The sequence below is a fragment of the Arctopsyche grandis genome, chromosome 2 (genome assembly GCF_051622035.1).
Source record: "Arctopsyche grandis isolate Sample6627 chromosome 2, ASM5162203v2, whole genome shotgun sequence".
NCBI lineage: Eukaryota > Metazoa > Arthropoda > Insecta > Trichoptera > Hydropsychidae > Arctopsyche > Arctopsyche grandis.
Genome location: NC_135356.1, coordinates 16,566,968 through 16,589,451, shown reverse-complemented (window position 1 = coordinate 16,589,451; position 22,484 = coordinate 16,566,968). Strand labels below are relative to the sequence as shown.

Below are 22,484 nucleotides of genomic sequence, written 5' to 3'. Positions count from 1 at the left end.
TTTAAATGCTTTTTATTATTAGAAAATTACGTTCACAATATATCTTATATATTTTTAATAGCTACTAATCTACTGATCGTTTTCTATTTTACGATTTTTTTTTTGTTAGTAATTATAGTATTATATTATTCTAATGTTAATGAACAGCATAATAGGAAAAATAGCTCAAAAACTTATTTACAATTTTTTTAAATGCTCATAATACATCTAATACATAATATTAATTAAAGACACTCTAAAGTCGATGACCTAAAGCAGATTGCGCTTAGGTAATCTGTGTTTATATTTGAAGGGTATAGACATTTTGTTGTAATCACCGAGACTCTTCACAAGTGTGTTAGTATGGTTATTAGTGATTCTGTCATAGAATCTACTGGTTAGTTTGTTAGTAATGTCTGTAACAAACGGAATATTATTTATGGCAAGCAGTTTTTTCAAGTTAGTATATATGGGTGTATTATAAATTATTTTTAGGGATTTATTTTGTATTACTTGGAGTTTGGAAAGGTTAGTATTCGAGGCGTTATTCCACACAGGTGAAGCATAGGTTAATAATGGTAATATAAGCGCGCGATATATGTATGTACATAATTCACCGAGACTCTTCACAAGTGTGTTAGTATGTTTATCAGTGATTCTTTCATAGAATCCCATGGGTAATTTTTATTAGTAACGTTCGACTAAATCGACTATAGAAATTTTGATCTATACCGGGTTGACACGAGTACACTAGCTCGGTCACTCGGACATTACTAGGACGTTGTCACGTTACGTGTAACGTCCGAGTGACCAAATTAGCGGACTCAGTCTGAGTGCATGCGTATCGTGTCAAACCAGTATTGGAGTTTTCCTTCATAGTATATGTAAAATAAGTTATAATTTGTTCATTTCGTTTATAAATATCAAATATGAATTGAAATGGGACTTTTGCCGCACCGTGTACATATACATACATATATATATTATAATTAATTTTCAAATATTGGAGTGAGGCGAAGAGATCGACAAAATTTCAAAGATACGTAGGACAATGTATTCGCATCCCAACAATAAGATCTCCAGTCAAATGATCAGATAAGACTTGGGTATTAAATTTGATCACGAGCCCCATATAATGGGTGCCGGTGAACGTTATATTCCATTGTCTGCTATTCCAACCTTGAAATTAATATTATCAATTTGAGAGCATTTAGAAAGCCCTCTTTTAAAATTATGTTTATGCCTCGATCATTTAATTTTAACTTTGTTTGGTTCTCTGAAAATTAATTAATTTCATTCGAAATATTATTATGTATGTATATTTTTTAAATAAAGAGAATATATAATATATATATATATATATATATATATATATATATATATATATATATATATATATATATATATATATATATATATATATATATATATATGTATATATGTATATAAAAAATAAGTATGTAAGTACCCATTGTCGTAAAATAACAATTTTTAACACTAATTATGAACATTTTATTCGAAAAATTTGATCCCTTGCGAAGCCATATTTTGAAAATTTTAAATTATAAATGTATAGAAAACAAATAAATGTATATTAGAACTGTATTAGTTACCAATAATTGTATATATGCATTTTATGTTTGAGAAAAACTAGTGTAGAATATGGGCCCAATGAGCCACTGTTCGAAGAAGAGTGTCTTCAAAAGTCTTCGTATGTACATATTCTATGTACTTATGTATGTGTTCATAATAGATTAACATTTTCGTGTGATGGCTGATGAGTCAGGGTTTCTCAAGTGAATCATTTCTGATTTATTTGAACAAACAATACATACACATGTATCATTCAAGTCATTGACTTTACCAATTTGGTGCCCTTTCCATCTTTTACCTGGTGCAAATGCCTCACTCGCATAATCCTCGTACCGGCCGTGACATATGTATGTATGTACATATGTTACAGTAAAAACGTCAAATCTAGCAGATGTATACATTTTCTAGTAAGTGCTTACACCAGCTTTGATTTTTAGCTGAAGTTTACAACGCAAGATGTTCTTACAGATACTCTTACTAGACATGGTACACGCTGGCTAGCAAATTCATACACTCGCCGCTGTGCACCAGTAAATTTTCCGATTCAAGATACTTCATTAAAGTTTCACAGATAAGCTGGTTTCGACGTTACTATTTTTATAAATTTTATGCTTGGATTGATGCAAAATAGACAATAATTAACTAGATTCAATCTACTGTATAAGTTTTACAAAGAAATACATCCCTATTACCTGCGGTTTTAGTTTGGGGTAAAGTTATGTATTATAGTTAGGTTATATCTCTCGTGTACACTGTTACTATGATTTTGACGATGCAGACACATACTAGACAATGTATACATCCGCGAGTATGTATATGTATATGTATATGTCTTAATATTTAAATTTATAATTATATGCTTGCAAATAAATTCTAATTGATTGCCAATAGCTAGGATTCTCAAATCTGTGTATTCGAATATTTTTCATAGGATCTCCACTACGCTTTGATTCTATTTGATGTAGCAGATTAGGATTCTCTTAGTGATATTTTAAACTTTCTAAAACTTAATCTATGTAAATATTTTAAATCTACTATTCGATATTCGAATATTTGGTAACTCTACCAATAACATACGTATATAAATTAGCAAAAATAAACCACATACATATATTATACGTATAGGTACTCACACAAGTTTGTTGTTATTTTTGTTTTTATTATATTCTTATTATCATTAAGAGGGCTGGACAGCAGCGCCTTGTCCATACAAACGTACTATACTTCTCCCTTCCTCAATTATGGCACTAGAGAAATTATTTTTTAATATGCTATGGATATCCACCATTGGGGTGCATCTATCGTTTTATTTTTTTGATTAATTATTTTTTATATGAGCTAGGAGCCACTAAACATCTATAAAATCGCCTCTTTTTTACACCCACGAAACGAGTCCAGCGTGCTTATTTAACGGTCGATTTTAAAAAAAATACGCCGATAGATGCACAGAATGTATCTTTCTCATAACGATGATGAAATTTTTTTAAAAATTGGTCCAGTTTTGGAGGAGAAAATAGTAGAATACGAAACCTCGATTTTGTCAATTTAAAATACGCTTTATCTGGTCGAAGAGCAACTGTCGCATTCACTCAATATATATATTGATATATATTGTCGCATTCACTCAATATATACATACACTCAATATATATATATCGAAGAAAGGAACGGTAACAAAATTAAGGTTTCAGGTGTACAGCCCTCTTAAGACTTATTTCTTAGAATCAGACGAACATGTAGATATTCATAAATAAAATAAAAACCAACATTTTTCTCTTTTTTGCAGATTTTTGTATGTCGGCATTGGGTATGGAATCTGGTGAAATTCGAAATTCCAGCATAAATGCAACTTCATCACACGTGAATTTCCTCGGTCCAAGTAATGCCAGGTATTTTCATTTATTTTCCTTTCGAGTATCTACACTACCCCGGTAGACATTTTACTAATGAAAATTTCACAAATTATGTTGTAAAATTTATAATTTTAATTATTTTATAATTTTATCCGTACACAAATTTTAAAATGCAAAAACGAAAATTATTCACACTCATGTACATATGATGGTTCTATGAAAAATATTATCTTTATGCCGTTTACTGGAAATGAAAAGCCGTGTTTATAAAAAACAGCAACATCCTCGACTGCATTTTAATTTGTATAATTGCAAATTTATACATACATATGTATGTAGAGATTTTCAGAAAAGGTCGTGTAGATAGGAGTGGCCCGGAAATTTTAGTTTTCTTTATATTTCCGTATTTTTCTCTTAGTGAAAGTCTCTTTTACATTTAAAACAAGCACAAAAAATAATAAATCATATCTTAAATCTAAAAGGGGATGATTTTTTAAGGTGGGCTTATTTAGAATTTTTTGTATCATACGTATATACACATACATATGTATTTAAAATGATAAAACTTTGAGACGTTCACTGATAGATTTTTACTGGTTGAAAGATCAAAAAAAAATCTTAATTTTCAGTAAGACTTCTCTCCTTCTACTACACGCGTGCCAAACATAGTACATATACGTGTGCCAAACGTAGCACTACATATGTATGTAAACGATTCATGAAAAACTATTACACAAAATCGATTAATATACATATTTAATATTTAAAAAAAATAGTAAAGATACAATTTTATCATTTTTAATAATGAAAAAATAACATAAAATTTCATTCAGTATATATTGTTTTGTCTCTAAAATGAATCAATGGAAATATTTGAAACAAAACATATTTGTTGTTCAAAAATGTGTGGCCCTTGAAAATTTTCCACATTTAAACCTGGACCTAGACGTAATAAGTGTAAAAAATATTTTATGCTGTCAGAAATTTATGATCTAGTTCTTCATGTATGAATATGTTTCTACGATATAAAAACCACATTATAAAATAAGAGAATTTTTCTAAGACAAATCTTTATAAATCTGGACCTTAATGTAAAAAGCGCCTATGTCAAAATTTGATAAATTCCAGCATTTAAAAATTGAAATATTTTGGTGCTAGAAAAATGTCTATGTCATTCAATGTAAAAAAATGAGATAATATGACGTACTCGCTTCTTCGAAATATAATCTAATGTAAACATGTAAGTAATGATTTTTATACATATATAGTACTGTAACGTAGAGATGAGATGATTGGCGCTGGTCGATGACTGGTTTATTAGCGCTGATCTCGCGTTCGCGCCAAAAAGACCTCGACATATGAACAAGATGTATACAACAGCCAATAAGGTCTCACGACCTATCGACCAATCATTTATCTGTGCGGTACCCGATAGTACCCGATGGCTATATTAATATTAGGTGGTTTTGGTCCGTGCTCCATTCGGAGCTGGTAGGCCGACGGATTAAAAACAATAAACTACCTCTACCACTACTGCCGGTTCTTTCACTCCGGTCCCCTCTACACGTCCATGCAACATATGTAGATACATATATGGTTCGGTGATTACATTCCGAATGTGAATCACTACCAGGATAACCGCTGCTACGAAAATCGCTCGCGCGGGTCTCCTGTCGCATGAAAATTCGTCACACAGGAAAATTACCGTACAGAAAACTGCCCAAATCTCGTATAAAAAAGCATTTGCTGAGCAATATTTGGGCAATTTTCTGTACGGCAATTTTCGTAGCGGTGGTCATCCTGGTAGCGATTCAAATTTAAGATTTTACCCATTTATCTAGATATATATGTACATATATAGCATGAGACACTTTTTCAAATTCAAGATTTGGTGTTTTTGGTATTTGAGTTCAAAAAGGCTCACCACCGCTGGTATATACAGTAATTAATATACGTAAGAAGTTCATCTGCTTACCAATTTATCATTCGATGAAGCATTGGCATCTCCCAATATATATGTACATACATATATATTACAAAATAGCGGATAATGTGTGTGTGGGGGGGGGGGGGAAAGTGTCGCCTTCGCCCCAATTCTGTTAAAGTTCTCGACCCCCATTGATTTAGAAGCGCCCGCCGCGCAAATAGATAAAAGTTATTTATTTCCGCGTATAAAGCATTTAATGTATCGGCTCCAGATCCGCATCTAGATGGTATCGCGGCTAATGGCCGCCAATATACGACGCCAAACTCGAAACGAGCCGAATTAGCCTAATGTAGCGTGTTTAATTGTGCTCCCGCCACTTTAGATATTTCGAAGAACGGGTAAAAAAACAACAAAAAATGTATCGCATTTTTCAGATTGAACCGTGAGGTGGGTGGGGGAGGGTGGTGTCCCAAGGTTCAGATTGAACCTGGAGTCAGGGAATACATGCAGGTGAATCTTGAGAGACCTCATCTGGTGACAGCGGTCGCCACTCAGGGTCGTTATCACAGCGGCAGAGGACAGGAGTACACCGAGGAGTACACGGTGGAGTACTGGAGACCAGGAATGACCAAATGGCAACAATACTCCAGATGGGACGATAAAATGGTTTGTAGTCATATTTTAATGTATCGCGTCCTTGGAGCGAAAATGTAATGATTTGGGACAAGTTGGATCAACTTGAGACTAATAGTAGCACGTACAATAGAGTAAATATTATCTAAAAGCAAGCGGAAATATATCAGACAATGCTCTCTTCTTCCAATTTGTCAACCAATGTATGTTTTTTTTTTTTAAATACTGATACTATTTTAGTAAAAAATATAGATCAATGGTCTAATTCCGCCCTTGTGATTTTTTCACCTTTTTCCCCAACTAAAAATCCCATCTCTAGTCACAAATTCTAATTGTTTAGGGTAGAATTTTAAACATTGTAATAAGTCATGGGGAATGAATAAAAAAATGTTAATTCTTCATAATTCATCTGTTAATTTCTGTATATTTTACTTTTTTGACATTCCAATTCATATTATAATATATGTAATTTATTAATCAATTCATATAGGATTTTTAAAAGCCACAACGTAGCTCAATAGTTAACACTTACCGCATTGTTATGGATAGCGAGTGACCAGGAATTATATTTTATTTCCCCTTATTAGCCCCTTGTACACGTTTCTCACAGATGCGAGAAAGAAGGGGAGGGGGGTTCAGTACGCTGCGCTCAATAGTCACCATGCGAATGATATCCGCCTTGAAATGACGGCTCTGCTTCCGTATTTTTTTCCATTTCTTGCACTTATTTTATTTTATTCACCGTTAAATAATTAAAGCTTCTCTCATTACATACTCATTTCAGTTAAATTACACATCTACATATGTACATACATACATATAAGGTGACTATATAAAATATTTTAATAATCATCGTGGCAATCTAGGGAATTCTATTTAAATTCGCGACTTTCGAATTGGTCATACCTTCTCTAACCATTGAGCTGCATTGTATCAACAAAAATTACTCATTATCAATAAATTTTAACCACCATGGGATAGCAAAAATAAAGTTTCTTAATTAATTCGAATCCACCCACCTACAATGCCACGATAAACCTACACATGTATATGAGAGTTTTAAAACTGGCAAAACTTTTCTTTCAGTAATAATATTTGAATAGCTTCAAAACATTTTAATTAGATTACCAGTGAAACATTTTTGCAAACAATCTTTGTATTGTTAACAATGTATATATATATATATTTACATATGTATATACACACATTCATTTATACGAAGTTATGTATATTTATATATATACAAAATATAGATTGTGAATCCACATACAAAGTTCAAACAATAAAAACTTTCCGAATGAAAATTATATCCTCATTTTAACTGAAAAACTTTTAGTATTAATATTGTACATATTATAGCATAGCACATTACGTACTTCTGATTCCTGAAAAGTAATAAAGATTTGGTGGGAGAATTAATTTCGAAAAAGTGATCTTCTCGTGTACTTACTTACATACATGGTTGTCAAAGATTAACATTAGCGTTTGTTTCTAGATATTCGGGGGAAATTCGGATACCACGACTGTGGTACAGCAACAATTAACACCACCAGTGCACGCCACAAATGTGAGAATAGTACCATACAGCCCTATGTTACGCACTGTCTGTATGAGGATTGAGCTTTATGGATGCCTTGATGAAAGTAAGTTCTCTTTTCTTTCCTTTATCTTCTTAGTTTCTCGAAATACAGTGATTTATGTAGTAAAAATGCTGCAATGTATGTAAAAAATTGTCTAGAAAGGCGCATTGGAGTCTACCTGTCAGGCCTTTCCGATATACATATATTCTATTTCTAAAAATAAATCATTTTTATCACTAACCCTTTGAGTGCTGACGTCTTTTCTGTTGGAAGCTCACCACGCTGAAAATTTCGCCATCATTTCCTACTAGAATTATTTAGAACTATAGATAATATAGAACTAATCCAAACAAACTCTAGATCACTACCCTAGATAGCTACCGCCAAGGATTTCGAGTTTTGTAAAGGTGTGTTTATACTCTCTAATATATCTTGCAAAAATATAAAATAAACAAAGTCTTTAAATGAATGTATTCTTCCAAAACTAGTTCCATCTTTTTAATTGTAATTAAAATGTAATTCTCACAATCTAAATGCCAAGCCACAATCTAAAATACTCAGCAGATAGGGATTTCCATCGAAAAATTCTGCTATGGTTATAAATTTAGAAAATTCGGTGCAAACCAGTCTTTATAAACAGTGACACAGATTATACAACACATGTTCAATGCATTTTTTTCAAGGCTACTTGGAAAGGCTTAGCGGATAGTATTCTTGTTTATTTTTTACATACTCAAAATACAACGCCTATCGGCGTATTTCAGGCTCATGGACTTATTGTGCAAAACGCCGATCGGCGTTGGTCAACATTCAAAGGCTTAACAAAAATGATTGTACTTACATATCTAATTTGTAAAATTTTAAAATAAACTTTGTAAGCCTTCGGTTACTTAGTTTTCCAAATATTTTATATGTATACTAGCTTTATTACCCGACTTCACTCGGTATTTGTAATATAAACCGCTTAAACATGACTAATCTAATAGTAAACATTTTATTAAATTTATTTGAATAGTTTTATTTTATATAAATTTATTTGAATACTCATTTGTTTTTTTTTATTAAATTGACTGTCACGAACAAACAAACATATATAGTAAATCTCTTATAAAAAATTATATGTATACCCCCGGGGTCTGCGTCCCCTTGGGCTCCGCCCTCGGCGTCTGCGACCCTTAGGGGGCGAAGCCCTAGGGCTTCGCTCTCGGTGGCGAAGTGGTGGAACTACGAATCCATTGAATCGTACAAATGCGAATTATTTGTTCGATGACGTCAGAACAATACACTGTTGACGAAAAATACGTAGGTACATACATACAAACAAACTTTAGTGTTTAATATGTAAGATTATATTTGCCGACAGTCGATATTAGATTGTGGATTTGCGTGTTTGTACAATTCAGACGACGGTCGGTGCGCATGTTGCAATTTGCCGATATGGTCACTGCTCTATCCGGCCTATTTCTTATCTCAACACGCTCTCCACAGCTGTGTACCTACACAGGTACTAGAAAATGTGCTAGAAAACTATCGAAATAAATTGTTGTCTCAGTCAAATGTGTATACATACATACATACATACACCGTGAGCTTTTTGCGCATGAGGAAATTCGCCGCGCCAGGTGTACTAAATCCGGGGCCGCTGGGTTTAACGTTAACGACGGTCGTAACCCCGTAATAATGTTGAAATGTCAAATGAGCGTCGACGCTTTACAATCGAAACGTGACTAAAAATACGTTGCGAATTATTTTAATCTGACGTCAAAAAGCTCGAACAAATGCAACACGCCGATATTTTGGCACTTCGTTTCGAATGTATCGGAGCGTGGATTTTACGCTGTGTTTGACATATTCGCTAAAAGCTATGCACAATTAATGTTCTCGAACTATGCATCGGCGGCTCCCAGCCTTTTAACTATTGTATATCCAACTACAAAGTATTGTTGTGTATTGTTCGGGATCCGAATGAAAGGCCAAAGTCGCTTCACAGCATATATTCAACGAACCCAGAGGTCCACACGGAACCACCGCTTACTCCGGAATTATTTGATCTACTGTTTGTACCTCCTTATAAAGGACAAGTTGCACAGCATAGCTTCCCCGATCCATTAATTTGTCTATTGTCTAGACCAGAGTCACGCAAACTCTTGATATTGCGCACATTGTTTACGACTCGTATGTAGAGTTTGTCAGCTGGTGATACGATTGTTCTGCTTTCCGACATATCGAATTAAAATAAGTGATAGCAATTCGTGAATTCAGTCAAACAGAAATAGTGTTTTAGGAACCTTAAAATTTGACAATCTGACTTCCGCTACTTTTAAATATAACGGTTCATATAATGACGCCTCATATTCTGTATGTATGTAGATGACGCTCGACGAATATAAATTGATAAAAAGCCTAAAATTTGTATAATTTCCATTTCGATTTTTTTTTTACTTTCAATATACTTTTTTATTGAATAATTGAAAATGCCAAAGCCCATGCGATGGTAATTAATCGAGCATATGAATAGTAAAATTGTAATTACAAGTGTATGGATTTAGAATTTGAAAGTCATTAGGATTGAAGGACTATTAGTAAACGTGGAGGAGGGGTCGGACGTTAAATTCATTGTTAATGTTACTTTACAGAATAAATTATACAAAATCTGCGGTTCGGTGAATATTGGTCACAAAGCGCTCGCCCAAAAGTCACTAACATATATATAACGGAACATCTGGCAGCCGAAAAGTCCATCACACTAACGATAACTATCATACTAACGAGAACTCGAGTGCTAGATATTCCGTATTCGCGATTTTCATGGCAAAAATTGTCTTTTGGGCGATCGCAATGTGACTAATAATCCAATTACCAAAATCTGCATTCACGCAGAGGTTTTAATTACTTTTCACTTTACGGATATGATTCAACCATTATCATAAGTTTGACGTGCTCCGGTGCTGTAAAAAATTAAATATAATCCCCATTTCACCAATTTATTTATATTTTCACTTTGACCATTGGGATATAGAAATGTATCCATACACCGTGTATTTTTTTCACCATTAATGATTTTCCGCGTTTCAGGTGGGCTTTTGAGTTATTCCGCACCTGATCCTTCGGCCGAAAAAGGGGACCACGTTGACAAGAAATATGATGGCTGGAAGGACTCTTCAGGGAACATTGTCGGGGGTTTGGGAGTACTCACCGATGGCCAAGTGGGTGGAGATTTCTTCTCGTTGGACTTGGGTTTTGCTAAAGGTAAGCCGCACGCTCATCCACAATTTATCCGCAATAAATTAAGACAAAACAGGTCACATGCACATACATTTTGTTTATACTTTTTCAGGAAACGGTTGGGTCGCTTGGAAGAATTCGTCGTTCGAAGATAATTATATGGAGATTGGTTTCGAATTCAATGCTATTAAAAACATATCTCAAATCAAACTCTTTGCTAACAATTACTACAGTCGAGATGTCCAGGTATACGTGATGCTTTAACTTTAATTAGAAAGTCATTATAATATACACAAGTATAATGACTTTCTACTTTTGTATAAAATATGCGTATAGAAATCGCGTACTTGGAACAAAATGGTGTGAAGTCCACGATTAGACTAAATTAAGTTAATAATACGGTTTTATTCTTATTTTCATATATTCTGAGGGCACACTGATAACTTTTCAAAATACTAATTCATTTTTTTGGAACACGAGTATAAGCTTAAATTTCAATTTAAAATCACGTGTCAATTAATTTTCAAAATCACCTGTTGACATGTCAACGTGTGAAATACTAGAAAATAATAGTAAAAATAACTTTCAATTAAAGGACGGCTAACTGAAGTACAATTATGAAGAATTGACACTATTACATTAAATTTTTAAAACTAATAATAAGCTATCTTATAAACTCACCAGATGTCGCATGAAACTTAGCTGTCAAAACTTATTAGGTGTCAAAACTTTTGAGCTGCCAAAACCTTCGAACTGTCAAATCGCAAAATGAATTTAAAAGAGAAATCCAATGGAAACCACAGTGAAACGTTGCTATAAAAATTTTCATTGTCCAGCAGCATAGCTCAGTGGTTGGGCTTTTGCCTAGCACCAAGGGGCGCGGGGTTCGATCCCGTAAGTTAACCTCGATTGAAAAAAATACATTCTGAGTATGTCTGTAACACTGCTGGTCACACTTGGATATTTGTGACTACGGGTCGATCGTTTCCTATTAGAGTTTGCTGATTTTTCTAATTTCATTGTAGAAACAGTTCCTCCATTAAATTTGCTAAAAACCATCCTACCTACTATGTCACCACTATTTGAGAATAATTCTCGTAATTCAGCGACTTGTGTAAAAAAAATGTTGCATTGTTTGTAATTGGCCAGGAAGGCACATTTGGTTTTACCTGTAAGGCTTTCCTGGTATATATGTACATAATAAAATTAAAATTAAATTTGAGCTTGCAAAACTTTTGAGCTGCCAAAATGCAAAATGTATTTAAAAAGGAAATCCTATGGAAACCACATAAAAAAAAAAGTTCATTTGTCAATTTGTTCTTCTCTGTACACTATAACTGACCAGATTGGTTCGTGTATGAACTCACTAATATTTTCATAAACAAAATAAATTTACACTTGGAAGTTCATCGAAATGCTTTTATTTTCAATTAAGTTGTCACTTACTTTTTATCATACGTAAAAACATTCGGAATCTTTTCAGATATTCAGCACGGCAGTAGTATTCTTCAGCATAGGCGGTAGATATTTCAACGGTGAGCCGGTGGTACACTTTGAAAAAGAGGACAAAGCCTCCCAAAAGGCTCGAAATGTGACCATTGACATACAGGGTGGCCGACTGGCCAAATTTATACGTATTCGATTGTATTTCGCCTCGGAATGGCTCATGCTGTCCGAAGTGTACTTTAACGCAGGTTCGTATATGTAAATACCCTATCTACAATTTTCAATTGCTTTTTTTTACTCGAATTTTCCATTTAATTTTCGAATGAGCTCTCCGGAACCCATCTGAATAGTGAGAATGTAGAGTATCAAGCCTCTTGTGACTGTAAAATGTTCTGATCTCGCATAATTTATGTTTCAGAAACTGTAAACGTAAGCATCGCAGAGGAGACAGAGCAGAAATCTTTCGAGCATCTGTTGGAAAATTCAATATTTATAAGCGACGTGGATCGCCGTCTCACAGGTAAGCAACTTTTCTCCTAGACAAAATCGTGTTGAATTTTTTATCGCCCTTCCCAACTGGGGAGTTCAAACTTCACTGTAAATGTCGTAACACCTAATCCGAACTTCGTCTGTAAGATCAACGTTTGAAAAGTTTTCATATTTAACTCGTTTCAGCGTCTCGATCTACAAGCATAATCGTCATATTGAGTGTGCTGATATCGGTGCTGCTTCTCATCTTCGTGCCGATCGTGTTTCTGAAGAAGAATCACAAGTACTCCTCGCAAAACACTGCATCCATATTAAAAAACACTTTGAATATTAATATTAAGGTGGGCCAATATCATTTTACTCGCGTTATGCGGTAATCCTATCATCTTATCCCAATTAGCCGCAACGATTCGGTAAATTTAGATTAACTCTTTGAATAGGGTGTTAATTATGTAATTGAACTTAAATTTTGACCATATTCACTTTCGTAAAAATAATGTACACTCCATAATAAATCTAATTTATAATTTCGAAAGAGACTTTGTATGTATGTAAGTTTTGGTTCGTAGAATCCGTGACGTCAAATTTAATAAAAAAAACAAATGAATATTCAAATAAAACAAAACTATTCAAATAAATTTAATACAATGTTTACTGTTAGATTAGCCATATTCAAGCGGTTTATATTACAAATACCGAGTGAAGCCGGGTAAAATCACTAGTATACATACATATGTATATAAACTTTAGTTGAATGTATTCGTCATTAAATAAATTATTCCAACATTCAACGAACGGTTCGGTGGTTATTCCGCAAAAAGCGATCTCGCGCAATTCACTGAAATCTCGATTACGAAACATCTGAAACCCGAAAACTCCATCAATCGAAAGGCAACCACGCGAAATATTATACTAACGAGAACTCGAGTGCCAGATATTCCGTGCTCGAGTTTTTTGTGACTTGTGCGAGATCGCTTTTTGTGGAATAATCACCGAACCGTTTGTTAAATGTTGGAATAATTTATTTAATGTTGAATACATTCAACTAAAGTTTATATATATATATATGTGTATGTATACTAGTGATTTTACCCGGCTTCGCACGATTAAAAATTACAAAAGTATTTTTAAGTTTTCCAATAAAATTAGTTTTTATAACCATTATAATTAGTGTACTAAGTGAATAGTATATATTTTTTACATTTGAAATAAAGTTAAAGTATACCAAGTTCAATTATATATTCAATTAGCCAGCAGTTTAGCTTAATGGTAGCGTATATTTTTAGCACCATGCGATCACTGGTTCGATCCGCCAAAAACTGCTGGTTAGATTTGGGGGTTTTTTGACTCCAAATCGATCGTTGCTTATCAGAGTTTGCCAATTTTATCTGATCATTGTTGTAACGGTTCCTCAAATTGGCAAATAAATCCTTTCTTGTTGTCACAAAAATCTATAATGTATTTATTGTGTGTATAATTTGTAATAATTGTGCACAAAATCTAAATCCATAGATGTCTCAATAGATTAATTTTGTACTTAATTAATTGTCAAAATTAATTCAATGGTCCTTGCAGCCGTATATATGTAATTAAAATAAAATATAAGTGTTTAATATGTAAGTTCAATTATACATATACATATTATAGTGTTCAATATGTAAGTTCAATTATATTTTATATATAGCCCCCTTTTCGATTAAATTAAAAAAATGAAAAAGGGTCAATTTGCAATGAAAAACCTATATACATACATACATAGGTTCAATTATTTATTCCCCTTTCGAATATAAGTGAGTCAGTCCGGTAAATCAGATGATGTGATTCCCGCATAAAGCAAGGTCATCCCATTACTTTAAATTATATTGTTGTTGTGAAAATTTTCAGACATATGAAAACTCGGTCTCCGTGACGAGCCCGAATGTGAAACGCCCTAAAAGGCAAAGATCGAAATTCGAAAGATCAAAAAAGAAGGGTGCATGGTATACGATACATACTCACTTAATTTGCGCGAGCAGGATACAACAGGAACAAGAGGAACAGGCTTTTCCTCCCGTATTAATGTGCGCGCGCAGAATACGGGAGGAAAAGCCTGTTCCTCTTGTTCCTGTTGTATCCTGCTCGCGCAAATTAAGTGAGTATGTACCGTTTACCATGCACCCTTTTTTTATCTTTCGACTTAAGATCTTTCGATTTTCGATCTTTGCCTTCCGATATTTGCGTTTTCGGGCGTTTCACAATCGGGCCCGTGAGGTAGACCCATGAAAACTATGTATGATTGATATTGTCGTTTAAATAACTTACAATTTGATTTTTAGGACCTTTTCTCAAATTTGGCACCAGCGGCCAGCGAAACTGGTGAAATAAGGACGGAGCAACCCCGAACAGGGCGTATGTCCCAAGGTCGAAGAGCTGCAGCAGCCGAATCCCAAAATGCATACTACCCGAACGGCGTGGCCAACAACAGCGTCAGCATGAGCTCAACCCATAGCCAGATGGGAGGATACGAGTCGAGCAGGAACGAGCAAATGGGTCATGGGACTCCCAACCACAGTGCCAACGCTGACCTGGCTTCTGGATTCGGCCACGGATACTTAGAACTAGACCTAGATCCCGATCGTCTGTCGGCGTACGAATTGGGCTACCAGCCGCCAATGCCTACATACAGCCTCGACCACACCAGCTCCAGGCCGATGTTGGTGACAGCTGTTTCCCCAGAGAGTCTCAGGAGTAGAGCCATCGTCTCGCTGGCACCCACCAAGTGTTCGTTCAATCACAACAACCTGCCCAACATCCTGCAAGACGGCATACACATAGATTGCCTTAACGACTCCGAAGATGGACCCCTCGACTATTACAGGGTCGTGCCTTCGAATTCAAGGGTAATCAAACTTGTATTTAGTCGATCGCTGTACGAGTAATCTCAAAAGTATTATTAGCATGTGATTCATTTGAAGGAGTGCAGACAACTTTCAGCAAATATATTATATGTGTGTAAAAGAAAGTAATCTCAAATCTCCTCCTTTCGAATGATGATTAGAATTCACAAATTAATCATATTTTTGAGATTACTGTATAAACTAGTGTTGTCAAGTTTATACGACTCGAATATCAAAGTATTTTCAATTAATGTATCAAAACCATGTAATGACAGGCTAAAGAATTAGCTTTCCTGTAAAAAAAATCTGTAGATTCAATTGATCAATGATCGAAATGTGTAAATGAAACACAATTACCCATGTTTTTGTTAATTTCGCAGCGGATAATGTTAGTAAATTTAATCTGGTATGGGTTTTTCAATCAGAGTGTATTTATATTAGTTTGATTTTAAAATTGCTGGCGCATATTTTTTAGTTTAAATGAGTTTTGCTGGCGCAAAAATGCTTTTACTTAAATAATTTTATGTACTGCGGTGTGATGTTCAGTATAGCGCTATCGGAAAAATATGCTTTTTGAATATTTGTGTGTTTTTATCATTTTTTCCAATCCCTTTCAGCATTTGCGCCATATTATATATTTCATTTAAATGACATTACATATACTTGTGTTATTCCATGTACATATTGTGCTTTTGTATGTGTGGGATCGGCGAGCGCTGACCGTGAAACTTTTTCAGGACGATGTACCAGTGCAAAGATTCATGACTCTGAGCTCAGCAATGAAGAAGCCTGCCGACGAAGACGATGATGATGATGCTGCTCGATTCAGCGTCTTCAGCTCAAAAACCCAAGGAAGAGAAAAATATTCCAAAAATCTTCAACACGATAATCGCATTGACAATAACGATAAAACGTTCAGCTTGTCCGATCTGAAAAAATTACATGGAAGATGCTCCACCACCAGCAAGGTGGTATGAATATGAATAAGAATGAATAAACAATAAGCCCAAAGTAAATAAATCAATTAACAGTGTTAAAAATTATCAATTACAGGACACGGGCGCTATTACAATTTGGAATATATCTCCAGCTTTCAGAAGATCGTTTCCAGAAGTTGAAGTTGACTTCAACGCAATTCCGATCACTTCCCTTCGGCTAATTTTAAAAATTGGTACACTTGGATCACAAGAAGTAAGTTTTTTATAAATAAAACAGTACATTTTATTAAATAAAATTAACTTTGGGCTTATGTATATTTATGAGTATTTGTTTATTATTTTCATAATTGAATGTGATTATTTTGATCTTCTCTCTTCCATTCGGGCCTCATGGGGATGTTTTGTATTTATGAATGGTTCTTGTACATACATATTATCGCGATGCGGTGCAAACGATCGAAAAGCGCCAGACAGACTGAACCACAGATTAACGACACGTGTACCTTGTGCGTCCGCACTTACACTAAGCGAAATCTACCCGAAGTCCCGACATACCTACCCTGTATACGTTCGGTGCTTCTGATACTTTAGTTCCGAATTTTGCCTTATTAAACTCGCCAGAAAGATCCAACTCAATTTTAATAATTGCATCTGTGCACATCGAAAGGTTACTCGTCATCTGATGTGCAATCTATCATTCGTGAAGTTGAGAATTGCCTTTAAAGCAGCCATCCAGTTAATCTGTGGTTCAGTCCGTCTGGCGCTTGTCGATCGTTTGCATCAAACCCATATTGTCGGTATACTGGTAGAAAGCTTAAGGTCAAAAATCTTTGTTGTGAGAAAATCCATTTTTAGGGAAATCAAATTGTTTGAAGCTCTCTAATTTGTAACCTAAATCATTATTCATTTTTTTACTAACCCTTTGAATGCTGACCAACGCCGATCGGCGTTTTGCCAACAAGTCCATGAGCCTGAAAAACTCTGATAGTGTTGTATTTCGAGCATGTATAAAGTAAACAAGAATACTACCCGCTAAAGCCTTTCCAGGTAGCATTGAAAAAAAAATGCATTGAACATGAGTCGTGTGATCCGTGTCAATGCTTATAAACACTGCTTTACACTGGAATTTCTGAATTTATAACCATAGCAGAATTTCCCGATGGAAATCCCTAACTGCTATTTGAGTATTTTAGATTGTGGCTAGGCATTTGGATTGTGAGCATTACATTTTAACAATGAAGAAGATGGAACTAGTTTTGGAAAATTACATTAATTAATAGACTTTTGTTTATTTTATATTGTTGCAAGATATATTAGAGAGTCTAAACACACCTTTACAAAACTCGAAATCCTCGGCAGTAGTTTAATTTTCAGCTGCCTAATTTTTATACCTGCTTTCTATTGGATTTCCAACTAATTCTAGTTGGAAATGTAGGCGAAATTTTCAGCGTGGAGGGCTTTCAACAGAAAACACATCAGCACTCAAAGGGTTAACAAATTCAAAAATAAAATTTAATTCAAAACATCCAATTTTTGACTTGTTACCATTTTCTGCCAATATATGTACCGACGATATATTCGTGCTGTTGATGCAAGACATTCCCAATTTATCTCCTTATATTTAACTATTCTTTTATATTTTGTCACTACTTATTATATATTGGTTTTTTTTATGTATATTTTCGACCATTGTGGCGCATTAGGAGTTCCTATAATGCCACGATGGTCCAAACTTTAAATAAATAATCTCAGTATAATCTTGTTTATACATTAATCGATTAAATCTAGGATTATTTTTTTTACATATTTAGATTTCTATATATGAAACGAAAAATTCAAAACCAATATCACCGGGAACTTCAAGAATAGTCCAATTGAAAACTGTCAAAATGACAAGAAAAGATGCCTCATTCAGAGAATACTTAGAAGAACTGAAATATTTAGGAAGCATGGATCATCCATCCTTATCTCGACTGGTTGGACTTGTCACGACTCAAAATCCACCATTGGCTGTGTTTGAATACACACATGCTGGCGATTTGTATCAATATCTAAGAAAATCCAATAATCCTGACTATATAAGGTAAGCCTATGCAAAATATTATACACTAGGGTTTTTACACGACTTTGCTGGGTATTTCTAATATAATTCGCTTAAACATGGTGTTTTTTGTTTTACAACTTTTACCCTGTAGATTGATAATTTTATATTGCAAACTATTCAAATTTGAGTGCAAATTGTCCAGATCTTAGTGCAAATTTTCCAAATCTCATTGTAAACTGTTCAAAAGTTAGTTCAAACTGTTGGAATATAAGTTCCATGTACCAAGTGTATACTATTTAAACCTAAGTGCAATTATGGGTCTACCTCACGGAACCGAAAGTGAAAAGCCCGAAAAAACAAATATCGAAAAAAAGAGTGCATGGTAAACGGTACTATGTATGTATATATAATATATGAGTGGCATGCGGTGAAATTATCTCTCTTTTCGTCATACAGCCTTGGTTAATGTGCGTGCGCAGGATACGGGAGGAAAAGCCTGTTCCTCTTGTTTCTGCTGTATCCTGCTCGCGCAAATTAAGTGACGCAAATTAAGTACAACGGGGGAGAGAGACTTTTACCGCACGCCACTGAAATATATACTAACCGTTTTTCATATGTATGCATGGTAAACGAACATTTTCGACTTTTTAACATTCGGTGCGGTGACGGTCACCCTGCAATTATATATGCCCAAGTGCAAATTGTTTTTACCAAAGTGTATATGATCCAAACTTAAGTGCAATTAATTACGCCCCTTAGATAAACAGCGATGAATAATGTTTTAATAATTGTTAAATAATTCTAATTTCAGATTTCCAGTATTTCTTTCAATAATTTTACAAATATGTTCAGCGATGAAATACCTGGAAGCCAGAGAGGCCGTACATAAAGATTTAGCCGCTAGGTGATTGCCCATTTCCGTCGACATCGATAATACAATATAAAAATTGGCACTGTTTACGGTTTATAATATTATTGTTTTATTTCAGAAACATATTAATGTTTCCGGGAAACAAAATTAAGGTTACGGACACGGCAATGTATTCCCCACTGTACTCGGAACACTATTATATACAAGAAGGTGCAAAGCCACTGCCAATCAGATGGCTAAGCTGGGAATGCACTTTACTGGTTGGTTATATTTCAAAAAATATATATATATATATACATATATATATATGTACATATAAAATGTATTTATTTGATTCAATTGTTAATTTCAGAAACGATACACATGTCCAGGTACAGTATGGTCGTTCGCTATTACCATCTGGGAAATATTTGATCTGTGCCAACATTTCCCATACGAAAATTTAAGTATAAAAGATATTGTCAAGCTCGCAGAGGACCACCTATTAAAACAAGAAATTAATGGTCAGTTACAAAATAAAATTCAATCTATACTCTCATTCAGAAAATATTATCATGAAATTAAATATGGATACGTTTTTCAGAAATTCACCCAAGACCACCGTTGTGCCCTGAAGATATTTATAAATTAATGCTTAACTGTTGGGAGAGAAAGTCCAAAAATAGACCAACATTCAATGAAATATATAATTTCCTGAAATCAAAATATATAGATCTCGTGCCAATTGATGATCATTTTTAAAAATATCAAAATAAATCATATTATTTTCCCCTATTATCTTATACGATATATTTAATTGTATGGATGTGTGTGTGTGTGTGTGTGTGTGTGTGTATGGAATTTATATGAAATGAATGTATCTACAAATGCATATGATAAACATGGGCATGCATATATCATGATTATACATATGTAATGTATTTGAATATGTGCACATACATTCTGTATATGTATGTGTGAAAATAGTGTTAAGGAGAAGTCTTTTAATATATAAAGTTTCAGTTAATTTGAAGAAAAATTAGATACCCAATTTTTGTAAAATTATTAATGTCACGAGAGCTTTCATCACGATCGTTAGCCATTTGGAAGAAGAAGCTTATATGTAAGTGCCGGGAAGGTTTATGAAAGGTTTACGCAACTCAGTTTTCCGTTGAAATTAATGTGATTTTGTTATAACTGTTAGCACTTAAAATAAAATACTTTAAAAAGGTTTTCATCCTGAAACGATATCAAATTAATATTTGTTAGCTTAGAGATTAAATTTCTGTCCATGATATATATTCATCAAGATTTATTTCAAACAATATTCGTAACACATAAATTAATAAATGTAACAGATTTCTTTCCATATCATATGGGTAGTTAGAAACCAATGGCAAACTTATTGAATATTAATGCCAATGTTTTTAAACCTATTATGGTATCGTATTATACATAGGGCGATACACATTTTAAGCCATAATTTTAGTAGCTGTCATATATTCAAAATATTTCATATTGATTTATGATTAAAACAAAACAGTAAATCAATTTTTAATGGAGTAATTTTCTATTAAATATAAGTATGTGTCATTAATTTTACTTTAATACTAAAAATATAAGAAAATTAACACTGGAATATTACATTCAACATTATGCTTTTAACAAATGAATCAAAAATACTTTCGACTATTGTTATTTTGTGGAAAAAAATGCAAATAACTTTGTAATTTGGAAAAATAAATTTTATTTCAAATATAACATTATTTCATTTCTAATACACACTAAGCACTATACATACATAGCTTAATATGTACATGTATAATTTATAAAAATAGCGATAGCAAAACAAATAATACAATACATATAAAACAAGAAAGAAATACAAACATTAGTAGCAGTATTAACATTGAGAAGGACTAACAATTAATCAATAATAAAAGGTGTGATGGTTTAACATGGTATTATTTAAAAAGAAATGTGCTTTAAAATACTTTTTTCCTAAAAACAAAATACATACATAAGAATTAAACAAATTTAACATTCACTAGTAATTTTGTAGGGTGAAGTGTAATAAAATAATATAACAAATAAAGGTATAATTAAAAAAAATTACATTTTCTAGCATTGAACATTTAAAACAGACAAGTTTAACAATTTTTGGGAGATTGCTCTATGAAACAACTTTTGAGCATTTTGGAAGCTGCAAAATATTTATTGTTTATGTAAGGGCATAATTTTAAATAAAATATTAATAAACAAATTTTCGTAGACGAGATAAAAACCAAAATTTTTAGAGGTAAAAAGCTGGTTTTCGAATGTTACAAACATTTAAAACCAACAATCCCTAGTATGTACATAAGTTGCATTTTCCTTTTTGGCTTAAAGCCAATTAATTATATACCTCTCTGTCATATGATTTGCCCTTGACAATTTTGAACATCTAATGACATATCAGTCATGTATAGTTTTGAGATATATACCTACTCTGAATTATATATTTATTTTAAAAAACGGAAACATACAGTATTACAAAATTACATTACATTGACACCAAAATAATTTCGATAATATAAAATTAAAAACAAAGAAGGAAAGCTTTGAATAGTGATATATATGGAATACTAAGAATGGGAATTTGAAAAGTGACTAAAGGAATACAAGTTACAACAAAATGGATCAATACGAGGGGGAATATCGAATATAAGTAAATAGATAAGATAAATGCAACGTAAGTAACGGTGGAATTTCACAGTGGCGAACATCAAAAAACCCATCATACGTGTGGATTTCCTGGGACATTTCGGCATATTGGTGGACTTAAAAGGAAGGAAGATAATCGACCGACAAACCAAAGAGATCAGCCACGAGCAGGGAACCAGCTCAGAAATGGCAGATGTGACATCACTGAACTTCCAATATCAATACCTGAACGAGGAAGGACGTACCCCACAGGCCGTGCCACAAGGCAATGCACCGCATAGAAACCACCAGAGCATCATGTTTAGCACGAGCTCAGAGACTTCACCCAGACTCCACATAGCGAAGAAA

At 33.6% G+C, this 22,484-nt stretch overlaps 1 protein-coding gene across 1 annotated transcript; it reads left to right on the top strand.

Moving 5' to 3' along the window:
* Positions 1-1,641: 1,641 nt before the first annotated feature.
* On the top strand, positions 1,642-21,186 carry LOC143922296 (discoidin domain-containing receptor tyrosine kinase B-like). Its single transcript, XM_077445521.1, has 20 exons — positions 1,642-1,690; positions 3,359-3,461; positions 5,787-6,018; positions 7,481-7,628; positions 8,969-9,069; positions 9,428-9,646; positions 10,115-10,238; positions 10,641-10,814; positions 10,903-11,036; positions 12,274-12,484; positions 12,655-12,756; positions 12,912-13,066; positions 15,041-15,604; positions 16,339-16,569; positions 16,655-16,792; positions 18,351-18,622; positions 19,395-19,487; positions 19,573-19,714; positions 19,807-19,957; positions 20,038-21,186. Exons 1-20 carry the CDS (start codon positions 1,642-1,644, stop codon positions 20,193-20,195), a joined length of 3,501 nt encoding a protein of 1,166 aa, XP_077301647.1. The 3' UTR covers positions 20,196-21,186.
* Positions 21,187-22,484: the final 1,298 nt, after the last annotated feature.